Source organism: Acomys minous (genome assembly GCF_964271855.1).
Source record: "Acomys minous genome assembly, chromosome: 11".
Taxonomy (NCBI): Eukaryota; Metazoa; Chordata; class Mammalia; order Rodentia; family Muridae; genus Acomys; species Acomys minous.
In genome coordinates, this window is record NC_140492.1 from 10,946,303 (window position 1) to 10,972,348 (window position 26,046).

General features: G+C 39.9%; 1 protein-coding gene across 1 annotated transcript in view; it reads left to right on the forward strand.

Annotated features, from left to right (window-relative positions):
* The window catches only part of LTN1 (listerin E3 ubiquitin protein ligase 1), a 48,179-nt gene extending 23,514 nt beyond the window's left edge, over positions 1 to 24,665 (forward strand). The window contains exons 17-30 of the mRNA XM_084802340.1: positions 2,315 to 2,474; positions 4,077 to 4,181; positions 5,671 to 5,813; positions 7,239 to 7,374; positions 7,540 to 7,684; positions 8,618 to 8,831; positions 9,170 to 9,407; positions 9,786 to 9,860; positions 12,441 to 12,627; positions 17,701 to 17,872; positions 18,986 to 19,206; positions 19,803 to 19,997; positions 22,170 to 22,337; positions 22,971 to 24,665. Of these exons, the coding sequence (XP_084658466.1) occupies positions 2,315 to 2,474; positions 4,077 to 4,181; positions 5,671 to 5,813; positions 7,239 to 7,374; positions 7,540 to 7,684; positions 8,618 to 8,831; positions 9,170 to 9,407; positions 9,786 to 9,860; positions 12,441 to 12,627; positions 17,701 to 17,872; positions 18,986 to 19,206; positions 19,803 to 19,997; positions 22,170 to 22,337; positions 22,971 to 23,033 (2,222 nt within the window). The 3' untranslated portion in view covers positions 23,034 to 24,665. The remainder of the gene's footprint in view (positions 1 to 2,314; positions 2,475 to 4,076; positions 4,182 to 5,670; positions 5,814 to 7,238; positions 7,375 to 7,539; positions 7,685 to 8,617; positions 8,832 to 9,169; positions 9,408 to 9,785; positions 9,861 to 12,440; positions 12,628 to 17,700; positions 17,873 to 18,985; positions 19,207 to 19,802; positions 19,998 to 22,169; positions 22,338 to 22,970) is intronic.
* Positions 24,666 to 26,046: the final 1,381 nt, after the last annotated feature.

Sequence of the window (26,046 nt, forward strand, 5' to 3'; positions counted from 1 at the left end):
TGTTCTTGTTGGCTTACCAGTTTTAAGCTGTTGTATTATTTTATATAAGGTTGTGTACATGTGGTTATTACTAGAAGCCGGAAGACCACCTCAAATCATCGTAGAAGCTAGTGGTGCAGGCAGTTTTAGTGGGTCGATATGGCTGCTGGGAACTGAACTCAAATCTTCTGGAAGTGCAACTGCTTTTAACCAATGAGCCATCTCTCTAGCCCCTTCCCCCACTTTTTTTGGGAGACAAACTCTCTGCCTGCTTGAGCCTACCACATACGGAGATATTTATTCATTGTAATCTTTCTCGATTGATTGATATTTTTTGAGATAGGGTCTCAGTGTATAGCTGTAGCTGACCTGGAACTCAAACTCAGAAAGATGGACTTGCCTCTGTCTCCAAGTTGCTGGGATTACAGGACTGAGCTACTATTTCCAGATAATGGATATTTAGTCTTCTTGTCAGCTCTCAGTTAAATACAGTAATTGTTTTTGCTAACTTAAGAGCACTTGTTAAAGTAGAACCAGGTTTCAAGACTCTGACTTCATGACCTACACCTGACTTTATAAAAACCTGTGATTATGAACTTTTGTGCTAGACTCTTGGTCCTTTTATTCTAATAGCCCTAAGAGACTTTAACACAGAGAAGGTTGTTACTGAGACACATGGTTGCTCTTTGGTTTGTTGTTTTGAGACAGGGTCTTACTATGTAGCCCTGCCTGGCCTCACAGAGATCTTCCTGTGTTTGCCTAAGTGCTTAGATTAAAGGCATGTGCTGCCACATCCACCCATGTTTACTTTTGTGGTTTACATTGGATCCTATTTTTGCCTAATTGGCTTGAAGCTCTTGTCTAAGGTCTTGGAACCTTTTAGGTTTTTTCCCTGTTGTTTTTGTTTTTTAAAGTTTATTTTTATTTTTAATTATGTGTATGTGTGTATGTACATGTGAATGCACGTTCCCTCAGGCCAAAGGAGTTGGATCCTTTGGAGTTAGAGCTATAGATGGCTGTGAGCTACCTGGCATTGGTGTTGGAAATGAAACTTGGCAAGTGCTTTTGACCGCTGAGCTCTTCCCTTTTTTATAGACCAAGCTCACCTTGAACTCACTGTCTGCCTGCCTCTTCCTCCTGAGTGCTGGGATTAAAGGCATGTGCGACCACCACTTTTAGCCCTATTTCTTTTATCTTAGTATAGTTTGCCAGTTGCACTACAGTATTTGCTGTTTTTTTTTTTCCTACTTCTTCTTCTTTATCAAGACAGGATTTCTCTTTGTAGCCTTGGCTCTCCTGGACTCACTTTGTACACTAGGCTGGCCTGGACCTCACAGAGATCTGCCTGCATCTGCCTCCCTGAGTGCCGGGATTTTTTTTTTCAATGTCTAGTAAATTAGGGCAGTGTTTGAAAGAGGAATGGTATTTCCTTTGATATGGAGGCTCACGAAGTTATCATACTGGTCTCTGATTTCTCTGACTATAGGTACATGCCACTGCACCCGACAAAAGTACTGTTTGATGTCTGGCAGCTATTGTTAATTTCATTATCCTTTCAAATGTCAAAGCACGTTGAAAACCAGCTGATAGCTGTTTTTAAATAGCTGACAGCTATTAGAAAATGGGTAGAGGGGTGAAAGTGTTTCAAGGGCCAGCCTCAGTGTACTCCGTATGTCCAGGGAATCTGTGATGGCTGTGCTGTAGATTTTGAGTGAGCAAATATAGTAAGTGCATAGCAAGCAAAAATGAAAGAAGAAGTATCAGGGAGTTAGCAAAACATCATCCATTAAGCAGCACAGCGTCCATCACAGATGGCTACAGATGCTTGATTGAGAGAGTAAACAAAAGGTAAAGCTCACAAATACCCAGCAGAAATCAACTGGGGAAACCAAGTTGAGGCAAATAAGTGGAGTTCCTATTGAGCCTTAGTCAGAACAGTGTCACCTGCAGTAAAGCTTGCATATAAAAGAATAAGTAGCATCAAATAACATCATCAAAGCAGGCACTTAAGTGACCTATCAGTCATCAACTCAAGGAGAAACCCAGGTGGGGGATCTCCTGGGTCCTCTCCATGGAGGAGCCGCTAGTGTCCTTTTCCCATTGCAGGCAGTTCTTAGATTGTGGGATAAACGATAGTTACCTGGTGGAAACAGATTACTATCTCACCACCATATTTTCAGTGCCTTCAGCTGCTTACAGATTTTCTCCCTGTTACAGAACTAGGACGCCAGCTTGCCCCAGGACAGGGGGAAGTGCAGACTCGGTTTCCCCCAGGCTCAGATAGTGTGTGGCACTTCCGTGTGCTTCTGGTAACTGGCTGTCTCTGTTCCTGTAGTTGCTGAGCTGCTGTACTCCCTGCAGTGGTGTGAAGAACTTGACAATCCACCATCTTTTCTAACTGGATTTTGTGTAATGCTTCAAAAATTGAATATAACTTATGGCAACTTATCTGTACTTGGTAATACTTCTAGCCTTTTGCAGCTGTTATTTGACAAGTAAGGCTTCCTTTCAGTTTATTTTTAAAGTAATTATTTGTGTATGGCTTTCCCCTCTTTAAGATGTCAGCCCAATTGTGCTTTTGTTTTAATCAGAACATTGATCTAAGTCCCTTGTAATAGTGTCTTAGTTTGGGTTTTATTGGTGTGAATAGACACCATGACCAAGAGAAAACATTTATCTGGGGCTGGTTTACAGTTTCAGAGGTTTAGTCCATTGTCACCATGGCAGGAAGCATGGCAGTGTGCAGGAGACATGGGGCTGGAGCTGAGAGTTCTACATCTTGATCCGAAGGCAGCAGAAGGAGACTGTGCCACACTGGGTGTAGTTTGAGCCTGAGAATGTCAGCCTACCTTCACGGTGACACACTTCCTCTACCAAGACCACACCTCCTAATAGTTACACTTCCTGTGGGCCAAGCATTCAAACACTTGGATCTGTGGGGGCCATTTCTGTTTAAACTAACACAAAAAGTAAACACTTACTTTGTAAATTTTTAAAAAAGAGTTACTTATTATTATGTATACAGTGTTTCACCTGCATGTCAGAAGAGGGCATCAGATCTCATTATAGATGGTTGTGAGCCACCATGTGGTTGCTGGGAATTGAACTCAGGATCTTTGGAAGAGCAGCCAGTGCTCTTAACCTCTAAACCGTCTTATAGATTTTAAATATTTGATTTAATCTAGAGGAGGTATTTGGATTTTGCCTCTTATTTAATCCATAAATACATTCAGGAGGCAGAAGATGAAAGAAACAGAAGCCTGCAGACATTGTTTTAATTTGTTACATGGGACTGATCTTCCTATTGCTTCTAAATTCAACCTGCACTTTAACTGTACTTGTAATTTAGAAGTTTCTTAATGTCGTAGCCATGAATTCATTCTGCCAAGATGAAGAAAATGGATCATGAAACTAGTCCTTGTAGCATTATAGTAGTTAGATGTTTAAATTTTTGAATGAGATTCTTCTTGTTTTAGTTTACCAGTATTTTGACAATGCATCATAGTATGAGGGTACCAGACTTCCTCTGTATCACCAGTCTATACCAACACTTACAGCTTGCTGGACCTGGTGACTCAGGCTTTTAATCCCAGCATCCATATCTCTCTATGGGAGATAGAGGCAGGTGATTTCTGTGAGTTTGAGCCAGCCTGGTGTACATGGCAAGATCTAGGTAGCCAAGGCTACATAGTGAGACCCTCATCTCCGAAAAGAAAAGAAAAAAGAAAAAAAGCCAACTCCAAGTACAGCTTCCCTCTCGGTTCTGTTTGTGTTTCTTCTCTGGGAGACAGCCCTTTCTCAGCTGTGGCTCTGGTCTTCAAGTCAGATGTTTAAGGTCACCCCTCTGATTGGATCTTGAGGTGCTTTGACTTTTGCCTGGGAGTGAGAGCTCAGTTCCAGCTGTGAAGAACTACCTTTGGGTAATTAGTGGCAGTTGGGTTCAAAGTTTTGGAGTACTTATTTAATCCACACTTATTTAATTATGTAGAAGGAATCCTGTTAATCAGTGCTTTAAATCTTAACAATTTTCAGAATGATTGATTATACCTATATCTACATAGCTGTATTTATTATCCATGTTTTGCCTCTCTTTTTAGATCTAGAAAAAACGGCACACTTTGGTCTCTTATTATTGCTAAGTTGATCCTTTCAAGAAGTATTTCATCTGATGAAGTAAAACCATATTATAAAAGAAAAGAAAGGTATTTTTAATATGCTTCCACTTTGCAATTTATTATTATAATCGCTTACATTGGCTCTCTGTGATTAGTGACCAGTGTAGTGAGTCAAGACCACAAGGTTTGGGAAGTGAGGGAATTGAATGACAGGAAAGGAGAGCTAAAGTCTGACTGACGTAATTGGTTTTGATTGGAGTTATATTTGTTTGTTTGTTTGTTTGTTTGTTTTGTTTTGTTTGAGACAGCGTCTCACTCTGCAGCCTTGCTTCACTCAGAACTCATGTTGTAGACCAGGCTGACCTGCCTCTGCTGCTTGAGTGCTGGAATTAACAGATTTTTAAAAAAATGAATCATTTTCTAACTTGATGCTTCATGAAATTTTAGACTTTATCAGAAAAAGAACATTTTATAACCCTAATTGCCTCAGGAATCCTCTGGTCGGGAGCTAGAGAGAAGACTCGGTATTTACGAGCACTTGTTGCTCCTGCCGAGAACCTGGGTTCAGTTCCCAGCATCCTCGCACCCACATGGTGGCCAGCACTGTCTGTAACCCCAGTTCCAGAGGATCTGACACCCTCTTCTGGTCTCTGAAGGTGGTAGGCATCAGAGTGGTGTACACAGACATTAGGGCAAAACACCAGTACACATTTTGTTTTTTGTTTGTTTTTTTCCTCCAAGACAAGGTTTCTCTGTGCAGCCTTGGCTGTACTGCACTCTAACTCACAGACATGTGCCTGCCTCTGCCTCCCCGAGTGCTAGGATTACAGGCGTGTGCCACCGTTCTCGTCTTAAATTTCAGTTTTTTAAATCTTATAAAAAATTAAGATGCCAGGTATGGTGGCGCACACCCTTAATCTCCCAGCACTTGGGAGGCAGAGGCAGGGGCAGGTGGATCTCTGAGTTTAAGGCCAGTCTGGTTTACAAAGTGAGTTCAGGATAGCCAAGGCTACATGGAGAAACCTTGTCTCTAAAAAACAGAACAAAACAAAACAAAACAAAATAAAAAATTAAGACATTTTATTTAGGTAACTTGATTCATTTATAGGAAGTAAGAAAAGAATAAAAATAACAAGGAATAAACCTTGATGATATGTATGCCCTCTGTTACTCATTGGTACCATTCTGTGTAGAAAGTTTTGGGTTTTTATTTGTTTAGTTTTCTTGATTTAGACATTGATTCCAGGACTTCAGGACTTTGTGAATTCTGTGCAAACACACCCCACTCCTAGGCTGTATGCAGTCCAGCCCACTGGTATAAGAGTAAGAGAAAAAAAATCATCAGACTCTAGAAAAGTTATAAATCTTCAGTTCAAAACTGAGAAGCAGAAAACATAAAAAGCAACAAAAGAAAAAATAAAAATTTGGAATTAGCAATTGTCAGTCTCATGGCTTCTTTTCATGTACAAGTATTTGTACATTAGACTTACTTCCTTCTAAGTGGTCTGAATGACAGAATTTTGCAAAAGAGCTGTACACACAGAATAACTATAAGTCATATTTTCTCTCTAAACAGTTTCTTCCCTCTAACAGAAGGTAATTTGCATACCATTCAAAGTCTCTGTCCGTTTTTGTCTAAAGAAGAAAAGAAAGAATTTAGTGCTCAATGTATACCTGCTTTTTTGGGCTGGACTAAAGAAGACCTTTGCAGCATTAATGGTTAGTTGCTGGGTAATATCCTATGTTTTAATCATTTCTTAAGATTAAAAAAGGATTTTTTAATATGTAAAAACAAATGTACAAGTGGCAGTGTACTTGAGTTCATTTGCTTCCACTGTGTAGTTTTGTTACTTGTAAAGTTGGTAATTGTTAAAGTGGGTGGCCGTTACCTCTTTTGAACAGAAGTGCTCGAGCCTTGAGAGAGAACTTACATCCAGCAGTGCCCTGTAGTCTATTTTCCGTCTGTGGCCGGTTTTCATGAAGGCATCTAGGGCCTTCTGCACTCTAGACAAGCACTGTCCCGCTGAGCAGCCATATCCTCTATCTTCACCCGGATAGATCTTAAAGCTATGTCTCATTTCTCCCTAGTTACCAACAACTGAACATTTAAAGGTAAAAAAAATAGTTTTTGTAGAATTTGGAAGTCTTTTGAACTCTGCACTGTGTGTGTTCTTGTAGTAAGCATGCCATGCAGTTCCTGTGGTGGAGAAGACAGACAGAAGTCATGTTCCATCCTGTTGTAACTGACTGTAGCAGAGAGCCTATACTGCTACGGAAACGGCAGGAAGGAGGGAGCTTCCACTGCTTCCCTCACAAGAAGAAATACCTCAAATAAGGTGTTGAAGTACATGTTTGAACATGCATACATGCTGGAAAGAGCATGCCTGGCATGCAGAGTGAGTGCAGATAGTTCAGTTTACCTGACATTTAACTACAGATGCTGGTGGTAGAGTCCCGTAGGAGTGACGTTATGAGCTGATTGGTGTAACTGCACCAATTTTTAAAGGTATTGATTTGGACTCTGCTCAAGAGAGATGGCTTTTAAAGTAGACTTTGTGTCTTATGGTAGTAGAGTTTAAAATGCTTTTGTGTTTTACTTTACAAGGTTTAAACATCTTATAAAAGCTTACCAGAAAGCATATGTGCTTATATAATTTTACATTCTATATATCCTATTTTCTGCCTTATTTAACTTCTCACTTCATAGCTCTGCCTTTTTGCTTGCTTGCTTGTTTTGCTTTTGAAAGGTAAGTACAAAAGGCTCCTTCCTGCATACAGATAGAGCAGGCTAGTGTAAAGCCCAGTGCCATGCATTTCCTGTCCCTCTCCCTTCTAATTCTCTGTTCTGGATTCTATGCTGGGACAGGGGCCCATAGACTGAGTAGCTCTTTTGTTGTCTCTTTAGTATAATACCTTTCAGATAGATTTGCTTATTTCTGTTAACTTACTCATAGAGAAAGTCTGTGTGCAGCCAGGCTTGTCTGGGTGGCAGCATCCTCCTGTCTCCGCCTCTGAAGTGCTGGGTGCAGGAGTGCGAGAAGAGTTAGCAGCTTGTGCATTACGTTTTTAGTTTTTCAAAGGTAACTTTTGTTTTATAGAAGCTGTTTAAAATATATTTTCTTTTCACTCTGATTTTTACTTTAGGAGCTTTTGGACATCTTGCCATTTTCAATTCTTGCCTGCAAACAAGAAGTGTAGATGACAAACAGCTATTGTATGGCATATTAAAAATTATAATAAGCTGGAAGAAACAGCATGAAGATATTTTTCTTTTTAGTTGGTAGGTAATACTTTATTTCCCCCCATGTAAAATGTGAACCCAGAGTCTGTATTGTATACTTAAAATTTTTGAGTTAAAGTTTTTGTAGATATTTAAGGCATCATATATGCATACCTATTTTAAAATGGAATATTCTTTAATTGACTACCTTTGTCTTTATCACAGTAATCTATCAGAAGCGAGTCCAGAGGTGCTTGGTGTGAACATAGAAATCATGCGATTCCTCTCCTTGTTTTTGAAGTACTGCTCGTACCCTCTAGCAGAGAGTGAGTGGGACTTCATCATGTGCTCCATGTTGGCTTGGTTGGAGGTAAATTAGCCTGATCATCATTGCCTTCGTTGGGTCTTTGCACACTCCTGTATATCTTAACTCTTTACCCTGCTTTAAATCATAATTTTGATCAGTTCTTTTGTGAGGAAAGCATTTAAAATGCTTTGTAGTTTTTCCTGAACTAGCTATTGCTGGATAGGCCAGAAAAAAGATAGTGATTTCATGAGTCTGGCTGGCATGTCTCCAAATTGCATTTAAAATCTTCCATTAACGTGTTTTGATTTATTTAGTATTTACAACACAGCCTTCTCAGGTTACGTTTCATCATGGCAAGGTTTGGGGTTGTTTTGCTTTGTTTTTTTGTCTGCTGGGGTATAATTATCTCTAAAGCATGTTATGCATATGACTAAAATAATTTATGGAAGGCAAACACATTGAGGAGGAATTAGTGTTCTTTTCATGAACCAAAGCAACTAGAGAAATAGTAACTCATATAGTTTGTGACAGCAGGTCAGTCAGGGCAGATGTGGTATGAGTCTGATTTGCCTGTTAACCAGCTGTGAGTTAGGATTTTAGCTCCCATCTCATCCTAACATTCTTTGAGATAACTTAATGCTCAACTTGTAAAGTCCAAAGCATGTGTATTTAATGTATTGCACTTGGAAAATGCAAACATTTTGTTCCACACTTTATGAATTTAAAAAGTTCATTTCAGAATAAATTTTTCATTGATAATTGTTAATTTCGATCTTTAATTTTAAAAGCTGTTTGATGTAAACATACATGAATTTCTCCTGAACTATGTATTTGGCAACTACCTTCTTCTTTTCCTCCTCTTCCTCTTTCTCCTCCTCCTCTTTCTTTTCTTCCTGTTTCTTTGATTCAGAATGATGAAGATCTTCTCCATCCTGTATTCTTTGTGGTATTCTGGTAGCAGCCTGCTTACCTCTTTTATTTCTATTGTTTCCTTAGACAGCCAGTGAGAACCAGGCGTTGTATTCTGTTCCGCTTGTGCAGCTGTTTGCCTGTGTCAGCTTTGACCTGGCCTGTGACCTCAGTGCCTTTTTTGATTCAGTGACTCCAGATACCATTGGCAATCTTCCTGTAAATCTAGTCAGTGAGTGGAAAGAATTTTTTTCTAAAGGCATCCACAGTTTGCTATTACCTCTTTTGGTAACTGCTATAGGTAAGTACAAAGGGGCATAATAATCATTATTGAAAACAACTGTTGAAAAATTTTCAAATAAGCTCGTTTCTTAGAGGCAGTCATTATACTGCTGCTTCATGGTACAGACGGAGTGAAAGATGGCTTGATGTCAGAGACCATTGCAAGTTATGATACAGCAATTCAGCAGAGTACATGACTTTTTAAAAAGTGTGTGGTAGAGCCCATTACAGCAGTTGAGGGTAACAGAAACACATTTTGTAGTGGTTGTATCTACTTTTCATAAGTGACTTTTGATTTGATCAGCCCACTTATGCTTCTTTTTTATGAGTTGTGTGTGTTTCTTCACTTTATATCAGGAGAAAACAAAGACCTGTCTGAAACATCCTTTCAGAATGCAATGCTGAAGCCCATGTGTGAAACGCTGACATACATCTCGAAGGACCAGCTGCTGAGTCACAAGCTCCCTGCAAGATTGGTTGTCAGCCAGAAAACAAACTTGCCAGAGCACCTCCAGACTTTACTAAACACTCTGATCCCATTGCTTCTCTTCAAAGCCAGACCTGTGCAAATTGCCGCTTATCACATGCTCTACAAGTAAGACGTTTTCAACTGGATGAGTACTTTAGTGTCTCAGACATGGTGTGATTTTAGGTTACTTTAGTTTAGTTTAGTTTTGTTTTAACCCATTGAGCCACCTTTTCAGCCTTTAGTTTGTATTTTTAATCTTTAAAAAAATTAAATGAGAAATGAAAGGAGGACTGGATTATATATCCCAGTTATGAGGAGGACAAGGTTTTGACCTTGTCGTTTTTGTCCCAATGTAATTCATATTTAATTAATCTTGGCCATATGTAGTTATTTTGGAAGAGAATTATTAAAAGATAGCCTCACCACAAAGTGTGTCCTGTTGGCCATAAGTACAAGTTAATAATAGACAATTTAGGTATTTAAAAGTAATGTTCTGTTTTTCAGACTGATGCCTGAGTTACCACAGTATGATCAGGACAATCTGAAGTCATATGGAGATGAAGAGGAAGAACCAGCCTTGTAAGGTTGAGTGTGTTTTCTTGTGTGAGTGAAGGTGTGTGCCATGGTGTGTGTGTGTGTGTGTGTGTGTGTATGTGAATGCTTTCCATCTTGTCTGTGGTAGTCTCTTGTTTGCTGCTGCAATTTGCCCTGCCCCTCTACCTGCCATCTTTCTCTGTGAGGGCTGGGATTAAAGAGACATACTAATAGATTCAGCTTTACGTGAGCTCTGAGGATCCAAAGTCAGGTCCTTAAACTTGTGCAGTAAGTGTGTCACACACTAAGGTACCTCAGTCCTGTCTCCTTTATAATTCCGTTTCCCAGATTCTTAGCATTTGCATCCTGACTTTAGGAAGCTGAAATGCAGACTCTGACTCCAGAATTTGCACCAATTCTGCATTTATACCCTTTGGAATTTCCATAGGGCAAATGAAATCCAGAGTTCATGTTAAAAGTTTTCTTCTTATTTAAAAAATTACTTTATGTGTATGAGTGTTTTTTGAAAGATTTATTTATTATTTATACAATATTCTGCCCCCATGTGTGCCTGCACGCCAGAAGGTGCCAGCTCTCATTACAGATGGTTGTGAGATACCATGTGGTTGCCAGGAATTGAACTCAGGACCTTTGGAAGAACAGACAGTGCTCTTAACCGCTGAGCCGTCTTTCCAGCCCTGTGTATGGGTGTTTTGTCTGTATGTATGTCAGTGCACCACATGTGTGCCTGGTGTCCATGGAGGTCAGAAGAGTGCCTCACAGCCCTTAGCATGGAGTTAGAGATGATTGTGAGGTGCCATGTGGGTGCTGGGTATCAAACCTCAGTTCTCGTAACTGCTGAGCCATGTCCCCTACCCCTGTATTTTCTTTCTTCATTACTTTTGAATCATAGTTCAGCGTGCTGCTTGCTGTTCATCCAAACTCTCTTTGGCCATGTGGCAGCTGTATAGATAGAGAAGCACTTCAGGTCTCTATAGAGCCCCATTTTGTACACAGTACAGGTGTGGAGGGCAAGTACAGTGTATAGTAAGCACATGGTTTTTGTTAAGGCGCTCATAATGTAATGGGCATGGCTGCTTTGTAGTAGAATGTGCGTGTGACAGCTGCTAAGAGAAAGGATCGCATATTAACATTGCAGTAGGACACAGAAAAACACTGGGCAAAGACACGGAGCCGTGACTGTTGAAGACATACATGGGAAATGTCGAATGTTTGTCACTGAGTATTTTATCCAGTTATTCAGCAAACTATGAGAGGAAGAATTTCTGTCACCTAACCTTGCCATATCATGCAGAGTGCTTGAGGTCGTAGCAAACCCACAAGTAACTCTATTTGTTCAGTGAAAGTCAGAATGAATTATTGTGTACAAATCAGGGGAAGCATAGTGGAAGGTGAAGCTAGAACAGTAGTTAAGGGGCAGGATAAGAGATGGCTTTAAACATGGTGTTGGGCTAGGAACCCTCAGTACCTACATACGAACTGGGCGTGACTGCATGTGCCCGGTATCCAGGTTTGGAGCAGGACAGTTAGAGTCTGGCAAGTCCCCAGAGTAACTAAACAGCGAATGAGTTTAGTGAATGAGTGTTGGGCTCAGTGAGAAGACCTGGTCTGAAGGGAATACATTGGAGAGTGGTAAAGGAAGAAACCCAGTGTCCTCTTCTGGCCTGTGCATGTGCATCTGGGCAAACACATACATGCACATACCACATATAGCCTGTGAAGATGGAATCATTAAGGATGTAGGACATTATGTGCTAGGGCGTAGTATGCCACCAGCTGATTGTGACATGAAGTAAAGCATAAATTCAGAAAGAAACAAGCTGAGGCGGAACCATTCCAGAAGTTGCATGACAGTATTGAATGGCAGTATGGAAAGCAATTTCAAATGATGTTTGTAAGATAGTAGTCATAGTTGTTAAAGGCCAGGAAGGCTTGGTCCATGAGATGGTGGAAGCTTGGAGAAAGCCTTATAAGCTAGCAGCAGGAAGCCAGCAGGGGAAAATAGCACCGAACATGAAGGAAAGAACCAGGGTAGAGTGATGAGAAGAGCTTGAAAGGCCAGCAAGGATCTCACTTTTAAGACTCTTAAGTTCACATGCAAATGGTCCTCAGGGAAATGATCCACTGTGAGTCACTGGAGCATCAAGCTTCTCAGCAGAGATACTCTGATTAAACTTTATCCTTTGGATAAATTGTGATCATCTTTTTGACGTGTTTTAACTGCAAAGGAAGTGGACAGTAGGAACTGGAAGTGGAAAGTAAGGCAAGGCTCTGTGTCTTCTCCCCTTTCTTGGTACAGAGTTATAAAGGGCTCAGTAAGACATGGAAGCCTTACACTTACCTGACCTGCTTTTACATAAGTCATGTGTTCTCTGGCTGTGGGACTTGTTTTCTTAATTATAAAACAGAAAGTTGGGATAGGTATTTTCTAAGACTGTGTTTGGGTGTTGACATTTGTGTCTATTTTTATAGCATGGGAACATTTTTTTTTTTTAAATGGGAAGACTTTCTTTTTTGGGAAGACGTTCTTGTTTTACTGCTTGAACTTTGTAAATACCTTGAATTTGTTGAGAGACAAGTGAATGGTCCTGTGTTGTTCCTCAGGTCCCCACCAGCAGCACTGATGTCTCTCCTCAGCACTCAGGAAGACCTGCTGGAGAATGTCTTGGGCTGTGTTCCTGTGGGGCAGATAGTTACCGTTAAGCCCCTGAGTGAGGATTTCTGCTGTGTTCTGGGATACCTCCTTACTTGGAAGTTAATACTTACTTTTTTCAAAGCTGCTTCATCTCAGGTAAATAAGTTGAAGGGCTTTTCTGGGATGGTGTTGAGGGTGCTGTGTGTGACAACTTTGGACTGTTCTGTCACATGTGTTCTCCAAGCTCCTTCATTCCTATCTTTTGACTCCGAATGGGGATGCCCTACATTTTGGTCTAAACTTGTCCAGCAGGGTCATATACCTGATGCCGAGGTCACTTACTCTTCTGAATGCACGCTTCTTTCCCTCAGGATGAATCTTGGAAATGGGTCTGAGATATTTTTCTCCCTTACAGAATGTAATCAACTAATTTTGTATTTTAGGGAAAGATGTTATGATTTGACTTTGGCTCTAGCAGTGATTTTAGAGAGTTGAAATCAGGGGTTGCTCTTTTGGAAGTCGCCATCTTGCTACAAAGATTCAGTTGCTGTGCCACTGAAAACCAGTGTTCTGAGGATGGTCTTTGAAAGACTACCCACTGTCATGACTATATTTCCTCCTCATCAAAACTTTGATTCTGTGAAAATAGCTTAATAACATCCAGTTACCACAGTGGCCACTAGATGTCTCTGTTATTTCACATTTCAGAAGAAAGTGCTCAGTCTCCCCCACCCAGTCTGCTTTGGATGGCCAACTATTCCTGGGCATGTGGCCTACCTTGGAGTGTAGAGGATACACACACTGACTCTCCACTGCAGAAAACTGATTTTCACTTTCCCAGGGGGTATCAATCATAAGTAGCTTTGTGTGTCCACTCCCTTTCTTTGAGCTGGGATTTTGTCTGGTTTGAACTGTGCAGGTCGTGTATGTGCTGTCATAGTGTCTATAAGTTCATATGTGCATCAGTCCTGTGTGTGTCTGGGTGACACTGCTTCCTTTGAGTCATCCATCACCTTTGGCTGTTAAAATCTTTCTGCTACCTCTTGCACATAACATGCCAGAGACTTGAGTGAAGGTGTTTGATAAAGCTGAGTATATCAAAGTCTCTCACTCTCTGCATCTTGTCCAGTTTTAGATCTCTGTGTTAATTACCATCTACTATGAGGGAGAAGTGTTTCTGATGGGAGCTAAGTGGTACACTAATCTATTGGTATAGCATGATGTCATTAGGAGTCTTTTTATTGCTGTGTTCCTTTAGTAGAATAAAAGTGGGCTTTCCCCCTGTGGCTGCCCATGACCTATCTAGTTTCGGGTTCTTGGTCGCTTTGGCAGTGTTAGTTATAGACAAAGTCACTTTCCAGTACCATGAACACTACTCAGTAGGAGTGAAGTGTTTGGTTGGCCAATAGCACTGTCTCTCCATGCTTGATGACATAAGTTATATCTTCAACAATAGAGCCTTATCCTCAGGTTGCAGTGTTTGGGGGAAGGTCTATGGGACCCCTTTAGCCAATAACTCAAGAAAATGTAACCCGTTCCTGGCACTGGAGCTTAACTTGGGGGCATACAGTGCCTAGTTGGGCCATTGTCTTTTTATATGGTGCCCACTCCATTTAAATCCCTACCGTACATGCACATGTCTTAGGAATCTTGCAGTAGCAGGTTTCCATATGGCTCTTCCACAGGCCTCTCCTTTAGTGTTAGTTTTTCTCTCTCCATATTTATTCCTTTACATTTTTTTTCCCATCTTCTCCCTATTTAACCCTCATATTCTGGTCTTGCCTTTATCTCTCCCATAGCACTATTTTCTATTCTCCCTACCTTAGGAGGCCCTCTCCTCCATCCTGGTCCCTTATTAGCTACCCAACTTCTGTGGTTACTTGTATTGAAAGAAAAATAAATCCACACATGCAGTGTTTGTCTTTCTTGGGTCGGGGTTACCTCACTCAGGATTTTTCTAGCTCCATCCGTTTACCTGTAAACTTCAGAATTTTACTTTTCTTAACAGCAAAACTATTCCATTGTATAAATGTACCCACATTTTCTTTGTGCACTTATCAGTTGATAGACATCTAGGCTATTTCTAATTTCTGGTAATTATGAATAGAGCAGGAATGAACATGGATGAGCAAGTATTTCTGTAGTAAGATATGAGTATATGCCAAACGTGGGGTAGCTGTATACTGTGGTAGATCAGTTTTCAGCTTCTTGAGAAACCTTCTTACTGATTTTCTTTTGTAGTGGCTTTATAAGTTTGCACTCCCACCAGCAGTGGATTAAGTGTTCCCCTTTCCCTGCATCCTTATCAGAATCTGTTGCCATGTGTTTTATTGATCTTAGCCATTATAACTGTGGGTAAGAGGAAATCTTAAAGTAGTTTTAATTTGCGTTTCCCTGATGGCTGAGGATGTTGAACATTTAAGTGCTTCTTAGTCATTTGTGTTTCATTTTTTGAGAAATCCCTGTTTAGTTCCATATCCCATTTTTCATTTGGGTTATTGTTTCTTGATGTCCAGTTTGTTTAAGTTGTTTATATATTCTAGATGCTAACCTATCAGATGGTAATTGGTAAGGTTTTTTTTCCCCATTCTGTGGGCTGCCACTTTGTTTGACTGATGGTGACATTTGCCGTACAGAAGCCTTTTAGCCTCATGAGGTCCCACTTATGAGTTGTTGATCTTAGTGCCTGTGCTATTTATTAGTGTGCTGCTCAGAACATCTTTTCCTGTGCCGATGAGTTCCAGGCCGCTTCCTACTTTCTCTTTTATCAAATTAGGTGTATCTGGTCTTCTGTTGAGGTCCTTGATCCACTTGGAGTTGAGGTTTTTTTGCAGCGTAATAGATATAGATCAGTTGTCATTCTACAAGTAAATATCAGGTCTGACCAAGACTATTAGTTGAAAATGCTGTCTTTTTTCCAGTATATACTTTTGGCTGCTTTGTTAAAACTCAGGTGTTTATAGGAATGTGGAGTTATTTCTGGATCTTCAGTTCCATTCAATTGGTAGACATACCTATTTTTAGGCCAGCACCATGCTGTTTTTATTACTATAGCTCTGCAGTGCAACATGAAATCTGGGATGGTGGTACTTCTAACACTCCCTTTATTACTCAGGATGGCGTCAGCTATCCTAAGTTTTTTGTTTGTTTGTTTTTGTATATGAAGTTGATAATTTTTTTCAATTTTTGTGAATTGTGTTGGGATTTTGATGGGGATTATGTTGAATCTGTAGATTGCTTTAGGTAGGATGACTATTTTCACAGTATTAATCCTCCTGATACACAAGCTTCTATATAATGTTTTAAGGATGCTTATTTCATTTTTAAGTATGTATGTGTCTGTATGTTTGTGTCTGGGCGTGAGCTAGAAGAGGATATATGATGTCAGATCCTTTGTAACCGGAGTTACAGGTGGTTGTGAGCTGCTCAGTAGAGCTCCTAGGAATCAAATCTAGTCATCTGCAAGAGCAGCAAGTGGTCCTACCTGATAAGCCATCTTTCCAGGCCTCCCTCCAACTTTTTAAAAATATATCTCACTGTGCAGACCAGACTGACTTGGAACTTCCATCTAGCTTCAGGCTGGTCTTTAGCTTGTGGCAGTATTTCTGCCTTCCCTCTTCAAATGCTGGGGTTACAGACATGGGCATGCTGTATACAGTAAGAAACACAAAATCATACCCACAGAGATGTGGTTACTATCATTTAATTTTTAAAGGATTTACTTAATTTTAATTATGCATATATGTGGTGGTAGTGGTGGGTGCCCATGAAGTCAGAGCCTGAACTGCCTGACATGGGTGCTGGGAACTGAGCTGAGGTCCTTTGAAGGAGCAGTACATAGTCTTAACCACTGAGCCATTTCTCTAGCTCTATTTATGTTTTGAGACAGTTTCGTGTAGCCAAGGCTGGCCTCAGATTCTCTGGGTAGCCTGAGATGTCCTTGAAATTCTGATCATGTGTCTCTAGCTCTCAAGGGCTGGGATTATAGGTACATGCCAGCACACTGGTGTTATGCAGTGCTGGATTGAACCGTGGAGCCCACATGAAGAGAATGAGCTTAGTTAGGTGGTGGGTGCGTGTGACAGGCACCCTTATTCAGTGAGCCATCTTGCTGACCTCTACATTTACTTGTATTTATTTACTATTTGAAAATATGTTGTAGATATCAGGGTGCTTTACAAAAGCAGTTAACCATCTGTATTTGTAGTGTGTTTTGCAATTTGGGTTTCTCTGATTGCTTTCTCCTGATTAGTTTTCAGCAGAGGTACTTGCCACAGGTCACGTGGCTTGCTTTCTTAGGAGGCCTGCACTGGTGTGGTGGTGGTATAAAGCTTGGCTACTTCATAAAGATTCTGTCTCTAGATTTCTCCATTGCAAAGATGTTTTATCCGCTCCAGATCTTACAGCTTGTGCTGTGAGGTGTGTGGTACAAAGAAAGGATTCAGAGACCAAAGCAGTAAAGCAGTCAAGATGTGAAGACGCAGCTTAGTTCCGAGAAACAAGTAGTTATGAAGCATGAGTAGCTCACAGAGCTCAGGTGCTCCTAGGCTGCCGGACGGACTTAAGTCTAAGAGGGACTGGAATCTATAATTTTATATAGGATTTCCTGATTGGTGGTGAAACAATTGTAAAAACATTCTGTGCCACTCATTTGTTCTGTTCTAGAAGAATGTGGTAATACTTGATATAGAATGAAGTTACACTTGAACATGAATTTAGTTTTACTCAGGAATTTGCAAGATTAAGACTGTGGTGTGGAAGGAATGTGTGGCAGTGTGGGAGTGAGTCACTTGTGGGGAATGGCAACTAGGTTCTTGGTTCAAATAGATCCTGCAAACCAATGTGGCTGTGTTGATGGGGAGTTGATTTGAGAAAAATAGTAGAAGTATATATCTAATAATGAGGAGGGACACTACTAGTTTATGAGGAAGGGTGCAGTGCCATGTCATGTAGCGCATTTGGAAAGTAAAGATGTACATATCATTGATAGGAGTGTCCTGTAACGAAGCTGTGACTCTTTCTGTCTCTTTGTCAGTGTCGGAGATGAGCCTACTATCTCAGTGCTTGTTAATGCTCTGCCACTGAACTACATCCTAGCCTCTTCTGTATAATTCCAAGTGTTGAAATACATCTTTTTGTATCATTGTATATAATCTGTTATAGTTTGATTTGCTCTTTTGCCTTGGTTTAGTTGAGTTGACTAATAGTATATTCTTTGCTTTCTACCAGCTTCGTGCTCTGTATTCAATGTACCTTCGGAAAACAAAGAGCCTGAATAAATTACTCTATCATCTGTTTAGACTTATGCCAGAAAACCCTACTTATGGAGAGACACCTGTTGAGGTGTCAAATAAGGACCCTAAAACATTCTTCACTGAGGAGCTTCAGCTGAGTATTAGAGGTCAGTGGTTATACTTGCACATCCTTCTTTAGAGACTGCTCAGACCAAGTTGTACTAAATAGCCTAGGGGCACGGAGGGCAAGCCCACATGGAAGTCTCAGCTAAGAGAGTGCCAACACGCAAGAGTTTCCAAATTTATCTAATAGGACAAATGCTGGATCTCAGGGATGAAAATTTCATTAGTTTTTGAAGCTTTGTATTCCATATTTATTTTATTTTAGAGACAGTATGTCACTTTCTGGCCCTTGGTGGCCTGGAACTCTATGTCCAATATGGCCTCAAGCTCATAAAAGATCTGTCTGCCTCTTTAGGGATTAAAGGCATGTCCCACCACACCCAACTATCTGTATTTAGTTGATGAAACAAAAATAATAAGTTCTTCATTGAAAACTCACACTTTAGGAGATAGAAATGCAGAACACCAGGCTCTGTTGTAATATAAGGAGGAAGAAGAGCTGCTAAAAATCCGTGACCCAAGGATGCTGTGCATGGTGTGAAGACTGGGATGTGTTGTTTTGTTTTTTGGCTTTTTAAGGTTTATTTTCTTTCGTGTGTAAGGGTGTTTTGCATGCATGTGTCTACACCCTGCTCCTGCCCAGAGGGCACAGAAGAGGGTGTGTGCTCCCTAGAGCTAGACTTGCAAAAGTTGTGGGCCGCTGTGTGGGCTGGGAATCTGGTTCCTTTGCAGGAGCAGTAAGTGATGTTAACCGGTCAGCCAGGACTTCCAGGACTTCGATACAGCAACTCAGTGAGCTTTGGGGACAGTAAAGGAGACAACTCACTTTTATAATTAAAAAAAATAAAAAGGACATGTTTCTCTTTTAAAAAATACTTGTCCCATTTCATTTGTGATCTTTTGTATGAAATGTAGGATATTATTTCTAGGCTGCCTTAGTGGGATTTTTCCTGCTACGTCTTGTCATTGCTGTGGTTCAGATTGAGTGTGTGGGAGAATGCTAACACTTTTTGAGTTGGTGTCTTTCTTTGCTTTCTGAGCTACCACACTATTGCTGAGTAATGATGGTGGAATATACTTTCTAAAGAATATACTGTTAATCTGCTATTCCAGGTGCGAAGTACACATCACTAACTTGGAATTTGTTTTTTCCTCAGAAACAGCAACTCTTCCGTACCATATTCCACACTTGGCATGTTCAGTCTATCATATGACTTTAAAAGACTTGCCTGCCATGGTTAGGCTGTGGTGGAATAGCAGTGAGAAGCGTGTTTTCAATATTGTAGATAGATTTACAAGCAAGTATGTCAGCAATGTTCTTTCTTTTCAAGAAATATCTTCTGTACAAACAAGTACACAGCTATTCAATGGCATGACGGTTAGTATTATTGTCTTGACTTTTTCTAGAAATACAAATACCAGTTATATCTTTGATTGCTTTTATCATCACAAATTGTAACCTTTGATTCAGAGTTTATGGAAAACTATCTATCTTATTTTCTGATTCCTGTGTAGTAGAAAGACATGGTAGGCATCCAGCTGACACGTAGTACTTTGAATGTCCTTTGACTGTTCAACAATGCTTTACTGTGTTAAAACCTAACTACAGTTAGGTACTTTTTCTGTACAAAGTATATCTTGTGGGATAATCTAAAGTCATAAAGTCACTCTAAAGTTTGCTAATGTCTTTTATTTTTTGAGACACTCTCACTTGTAGCCTTGGTTCACCAGAAACTCACCATGTAGACAAGTGTAGGCCATCCACTTGCCTCTGCTTTCAGAGTGCTAGGGTTAAAGGATATGCAGTCATACTCTGCCACGTGCCAGGCTCTTACACCTATTTTTTAGATACCTGGTACCCAATAAATGATCTTCCTATGTAGTCTTCAGCTGTTAGTTGCTCAAAGTGTTTTCACTTTTCAACAATAATAGGATGTTACTTGGTAAAGAAGAACCACTGTTCTTGTATTGTAGGTTAAGGCACGAGCTACTACTCGAGAAGTGATGGCTACTTACACCATTGAAGACATAGTCATTGAACTTATAATTCAGTTGCCTTCCAACTATCCCCTGGGTTCAATAACAGTAGAAAGTGGGAAAAGAATTGGGGTGGCTGTGCAGCAGTGGCGCAACTGGATGCTGCAGTTAAGCACTTACCTCACCCACCAGGTATGCTTTTGCTTACACATTTGTCTTTCAGATGAGAAGGAGGATCTATTTGAAAGAGCAGCTGAGCAAAAAGTATAATCTCTCTGCTACATGTGGAAAGTAAAAATTCTTGGATAAACACAAATGCATTCCTAAATGACCTGAAGCTGCCATTTTTGCTTTAATTTTCAAAGCTCAGTAATTACTTTTCTGTTGTTTGGCAAAGATGGGCTTTATTCATTCGTATTGCAGAAGAAGTAGAACAACACGTGGTGTTAAACTGAGAGTGTTGATGAATGTGTTTTCAATTGCCTTTATTCTTGCATTTCAACTTTTCTTTGGTCTTTAAACTAATTATAAATCTCTGGTTTTGTTTGTAGATTGCAAAGTACATATTTTAAGATTTTTATAATAAAATTATTATTTTTAAAATTTATTTATTTTTATGCATATGAGTGCTCTGTCTGCATGTACACCTGCATGTCAGAAGAGGGCATCAGATCACATCATAGATGGTTGTGAGCCACCATGTGGTTGCTGGGAATTGAACTCAGGACCTTTGGAAGAACAGCCAGTACTCTTAACCTCTGAGCCATCTCTCCAGCCCAATAAAAATTATTTTAAAGCAAAATTTCATTATTGTGAATCAGTTGAGGTCAGATGATGTCATCACTATCAGTTAAAAATTAGGAAAGCTATTCTAAATAACCCAATTTCCTTAGAGAAGCTAAGAGTATAACACTTAAAGTATTGGATCAGAAGGTTTTAAAGTTTTTTTCCTATGTCTTTAAAGAATATCTTTTATTTCTTCCAGTTTTCTATATATATACACTGTATCTTGAGCATACCCGCTCTCAACTTCCCTCCCTAACTTGCCCCCAACTTGTCTCCCTTTGCGTTTCCTCTCTTTCATGTCACAGTAGTCTCCCTCCCCACTGAGTCGCTGCCGGTGCCGCTGTACTGTTGGCATCTTGTTGGCTTGACCTCGTGCAGGTCATCACAGCTGCAGTGAATTGATAGGTATGGAAGCCGTGCCGTGTCCAGAAGACAGCATTCCTCCATCTTGTCTGCTGCTTACATTCTCTCTGCTCCCTCCAAGATGTTTCCTAAGCTTTGGGTGCTTGATTCAGATGCCTCATTTAGGGTTTATCAGTCAAATGTCATGTATTCTTTGAGCATTTGATCAGGATGAGTCTACTGTGGCCCACTTGAGAAAGAACATCACTTCTCTGTGGATTTGAAACATAAATATTTAAAAGGACGTAAAAACCATACTTGTCATTTAGCAAAATAAAATAGGACATGGGCTTTTGACCAGTTCACAGTACTGGGCTTGAACTCCCTCTTATGAAGCAGGTCACAGACCCAATGGGAAAGCTCTTGTTACCCTCACAACAGTCTTGTTACCATTGCGCCAGTGGGCACATGTACTGCCTGGAAAGTCAGTGTTATAGTAGAGTCCAGCGCTGGGTAAGACAATGTCCTTTCTCCCCGAGCATCCTACATAGCACCTTTTGGCACTATGAAAGCAGGGAGGAAGTGTTCAGGCCAGTTCTAGCTTGATTTCGCTATGTTCTGCAACCAAAGTGCATTGTGTCATATTATGTAGTGTTGGTAGGAAGCCAGGGATAATAACTGTAGCCTTTGTTGTTTGGTGGCCTCCGAGAACTTAACTAACCATTCATATATAGGTAGCATTATGTTAAAAGTTTTTAAACCCCAACCCCCTTTTTAAAAGAGGATACAAAGTTTAGGTGGGATTAGTTAGGTGGAAGGTGGATTTGAATGGAGACCAGGGAGGAGTTGGTAGATAATGATCAAAATATATTATGTGAAATTCTCAGATTAATAAAAGGCCTAAATAAATAAATTTAAATTAGCTTACCAGGTGTGGGCTTTTGTAAGAATTTCTCGCACTCCTTAGCTTTGGTTAACCCACTTCCAAACTCCCCCTTCTCTTCTCTGCTCCTGCCTGAATCTTAAACCTTTAACCCCCAGCATTTCTTGTAAAAACTGTCTTTAGTGAGAAAAATTGTATTTCTTCCTAAAAATTCAGAGACAATTTACAATAACATTTAGGGAAGTTAGGAGATAATATAATCAGCCAAATTCAGCGTTGAATTTTGTGGGATTGAATAACAGTACCACCCGGAGGTCTTCAGTGTGTGGTGATTTTCTTCCTCTTTACTACAGAATGGAAGTATTATGGAAGGCTTAGCACTATGGAAGAATAATGTAGACAAGCGATTTGAAGGTGTTGAAGATTGCATGATCTGCTTCTCAGTTATTCATGGTTTCAACTATTCTCTTCCCAAAAAAGCCTGCAGAACATGCAAGAAAAAGTTCCACTCAGCTTGCTTGGTAAGGCAAAAAGAAATTTCTTACATGTTTTGTGCTCTATATATGTGTGATATTTATTTGAAAGATGGTGTGTAGGGACTGGTAAGATGGCTCAGCCGGTAAGGAAAGAAACGTGCTGCCTAAGACTGGCAACCGTGTAGAGGTAGAAGGAGAGAACCAACCTACAAGAGTTACTCTCCAACCTCACATCCTTGCCATTGCCCCTTCCTGTCATGCAAACACACAGTTTCAGAAAAGAGTATGTGGTTATAGGAGACATCAAGTGAATTTTCAAAACCTGTAAAAGATGATTACTGAGATTGTGCATCAAAGCACTTTAAGGAATGGATGCTCTCATAGCGCTCTTAGCACTCAGTGAATTGCCGGTCCAGGATGGGAGGCTACAAGACTTGACGTGGGCCATCTAGATCAGAGCTCTCTGTAGGATGTTAAGTTCATTTCTTCATGTATCTTCCTTCTACCTTAGAACGTAAGCTGTAGAAAAAACCTTTAGTTGTGCAGATTTTGGAGGCGGGAGGCATAATTCCTAGTCTTTCCCCTTTTTCATTTTGTCATTAGAAATTACCTTTGATGTATATATGTGAAATGAAAGCTTTAAAATTTATTTTAATGTTACAACCTTTTCTTTTTCAGTACAAGTGGTTTACATCTAGCAACAAATCAACTTGTCCACTCTGTCGTGAGACCTTTTTCTGAAGTGTTTTCATTGGAAGTTATCCCTGCAGTAGGTCAAGCCAGAGGCAATGGACTTGGTTCCACCGTGAAGGACTGATGTGAGGAAGCCAGTGAGCATGACAGAAGTGCCATCTCTGTTAATGTGACCCTCAGATCAGGCTCACCTCTCCCTAGGTTTGCTTTGTGAATCTTTGGAAACTTTCTTTTACAAGAGAACATTACATATTTGAGAGAAAATATTTATATTAATGGCTTAATCTCTTTGTATATTTAAAAATAAATATATCTCTTCTCAAAAATACCCTAAATTAAAGAACTGAAATTTGTGAAAGTATAAACTATATTATAACTTATAGAATTGAGAGCTAATTTACATCTATAGGTAAAACTAAGATTTGTTAGTGATGACAAACAATAATTAAAAATTACTGATTTTCATAGGTTTTAATGATAAAGTGACCCTGAGCTTTTTATAGCCGCATCCAGAGCTATTTGAGTTTTGCTCTGAAATATCACATAGAAGAGTGAACTGAGTTCTAAGGCGTTCTGTCAAGAATTATGAAACTCACACACTATAGCCATGACACTAATCTTGCTTGTGAAAGAACTATTTCCATGTTAATGAAATTTGAATTGTAAATTTGTTAGATGACTTTATTACTCAGTTTAGTGAGTCTTCAAATGGTGGGAATTTGAAGCCGTTTTTGATTATTTTGTTTCTGAAGTAAAATGGTAATTGTCTATCAAGAAAGGACTAAGTATTACTAAAGATAATGACATGTGGAAAACCCACATGTAAAAATGTTGTAGGAGACTTTAAAATAGCAAAGTTTGCTGTCTACTAGCCATAGTTACACCACATCGGGGATTGGGTGAGCTGATTTACAGCTATCAGAAATGAAGGATTTAGTTGTAAGTAAAATTACGTCTTTTGTTTTGTTTTGAGACAGGAATTTACTCTGTAGCTCTGGGCTGGGATGGAACTCACCCTGTAGAACAGACTAGCCTGGAACTTCAGTGATCTGCCTGCCCCTGCCTCCCAAATGCTGGGATTTTAAAGTGTCCCACCAAGCCTGGTGAAATTAAGTCTTCATGGACTGAAGAACGTAAACAAGTGAAGAACTACCTTTGGCTATGGTACCATTGCCTTTAAAAACTGTATCCAAAGTAGAAAGTGTGGAAGTTTGGATCTTAGACTAATTTACCACAGTCTTCCATTTCATATCTAGTAGTTAGGACACCTAAAAGGTCAGTTTATCATCTGTGCTGCAAATGTTTAATTAGAAGGTGCAACTCAAGCCAAATAAAATTACTGCTTACCATCAACTGGTCAAAATGACTGTTATTGAAATAGTATGAAATTGGTCAGGATTACAGTTGAGAGTGAAAACTGTGTGTAGGTTACAGATGCAGCATCTGTTTGTCTCCTGATTTTTTTCCTGTGTAGTATTTATTATCTTACAGTCTTGAGGTTCCAAGACGGAGTGAAGCGTAGATAGCCAAACTCTACTACCTCTTCGGATCCCCGTACAACACTCTCTTACCTTCCTATGTCTGCCTCTGACACAGTAATCACAAGGGTTGTGTGATGCCCTGTGAAAATTACTCTTCCTTTAAAAATGGTTTTACAATAAAATTTTGTTTATAATCTTTCCAGTATTGGTTCTTCTTCACTTCTGACCCAAAGCCCGAGTAGAAAAGAAGTCAGAGCAGTAGAGCTTTGGCTTCTTGCAGTGCGCAGGCGACAGTAGCTAGCTAGCTCATGTTTAGGACTGGGGCTACTTTCTGTGAGCCTTGTGTGGATAGTTGTCACTTCACCACTGTTGAAATGCTTAAAAAAAAAAAAGTTGACAGAAGCAAGACTGAAACTCAGATACCATGTTTATGTTTTATTTATTTAGCTTTGACAACACTCATGGACAGGATACCAGCCCTGAAAATTTTAGCATAAAAACATCTTAAAATTGTCTAAAAATGAAAGCCCTACTACAAACTAAATAGCAATTTTTAATTCTTATTTCTTATAATTTCATATATGTATATGCATTTCTGTGGCTTAGATAATACTAATACTTGATACATTTTATGGTATGAATAATTATTACTTTATTATTATACCACTAAACTATAAAACATTTCAAATATACAGAAGTATATATATCCCTTGTACTCCTCCATACTATTTTGCCATAGTTGCTTCTGATTTTTAAAGAAATAAAAAATGTTATCTTTTGTATTCTCTGTCCCATTCTCCTTCCTTCTCCAGAGCCAGTTTACTGTCCTGAAGTATGTGCATCTCCTTCCTGCTTGACGATTCATACTTAATGCTGTGTTTGTATCCATAAATAATGTGTAGCAAGTTTTTTGCTTTAAAAAAGTTCAAGGTGCCAACCTACTCGTGTCATCTTTTGCATCTTGCTTCTTCGCTTAATTATTACTTAGCATCACACCTACCAGTCCTAATTGTCATTTGGAACACATAACATTTGGATGTCCCGGCCTGTCTCCAGTATACACCAGAACCCCAAAGTAGGCTCTCCTGCCAGTGAAGAAATGGACTTAGCAGCAAGAGCAAGCAGGCAAAGAGCAAAAGCGTCCTCCTTCCATGTCCTTTATATAGGCACCCAGCAGAAGGTGTGGCCCACACAGAGGTGGACCGTCCCATCTCAGGAGGTGCAGAATAAAGATGGGTTTCAGCTGGGTGCGGTGGTGCACACCTGTAATGCCCGCGCTCAGGGAGGCAGAGGCAGGCGGATCTACAAAGTCAGTCCAGGATGGCCAAGGCTACACAGAGAAACCCTGTCTGGAAAAACAAAACAAAGATGGGTCTTTTCCACTTCAAATGATTTAATTTGGGAAAATCCCTCACACATGTACCCATCCATTAGTTAAAAGTTTTGTTCCTCCCAGCTCTTCTGCCCTCACCAAATTTTACCTTACAGATCTTACAACCCAGCTCTTGTTTAATTTCTGCTCCAAATTAGATGTAAAAGAAATGTGTTCTCTGTGATGGAATTCTTTAGTGTCTGTATAT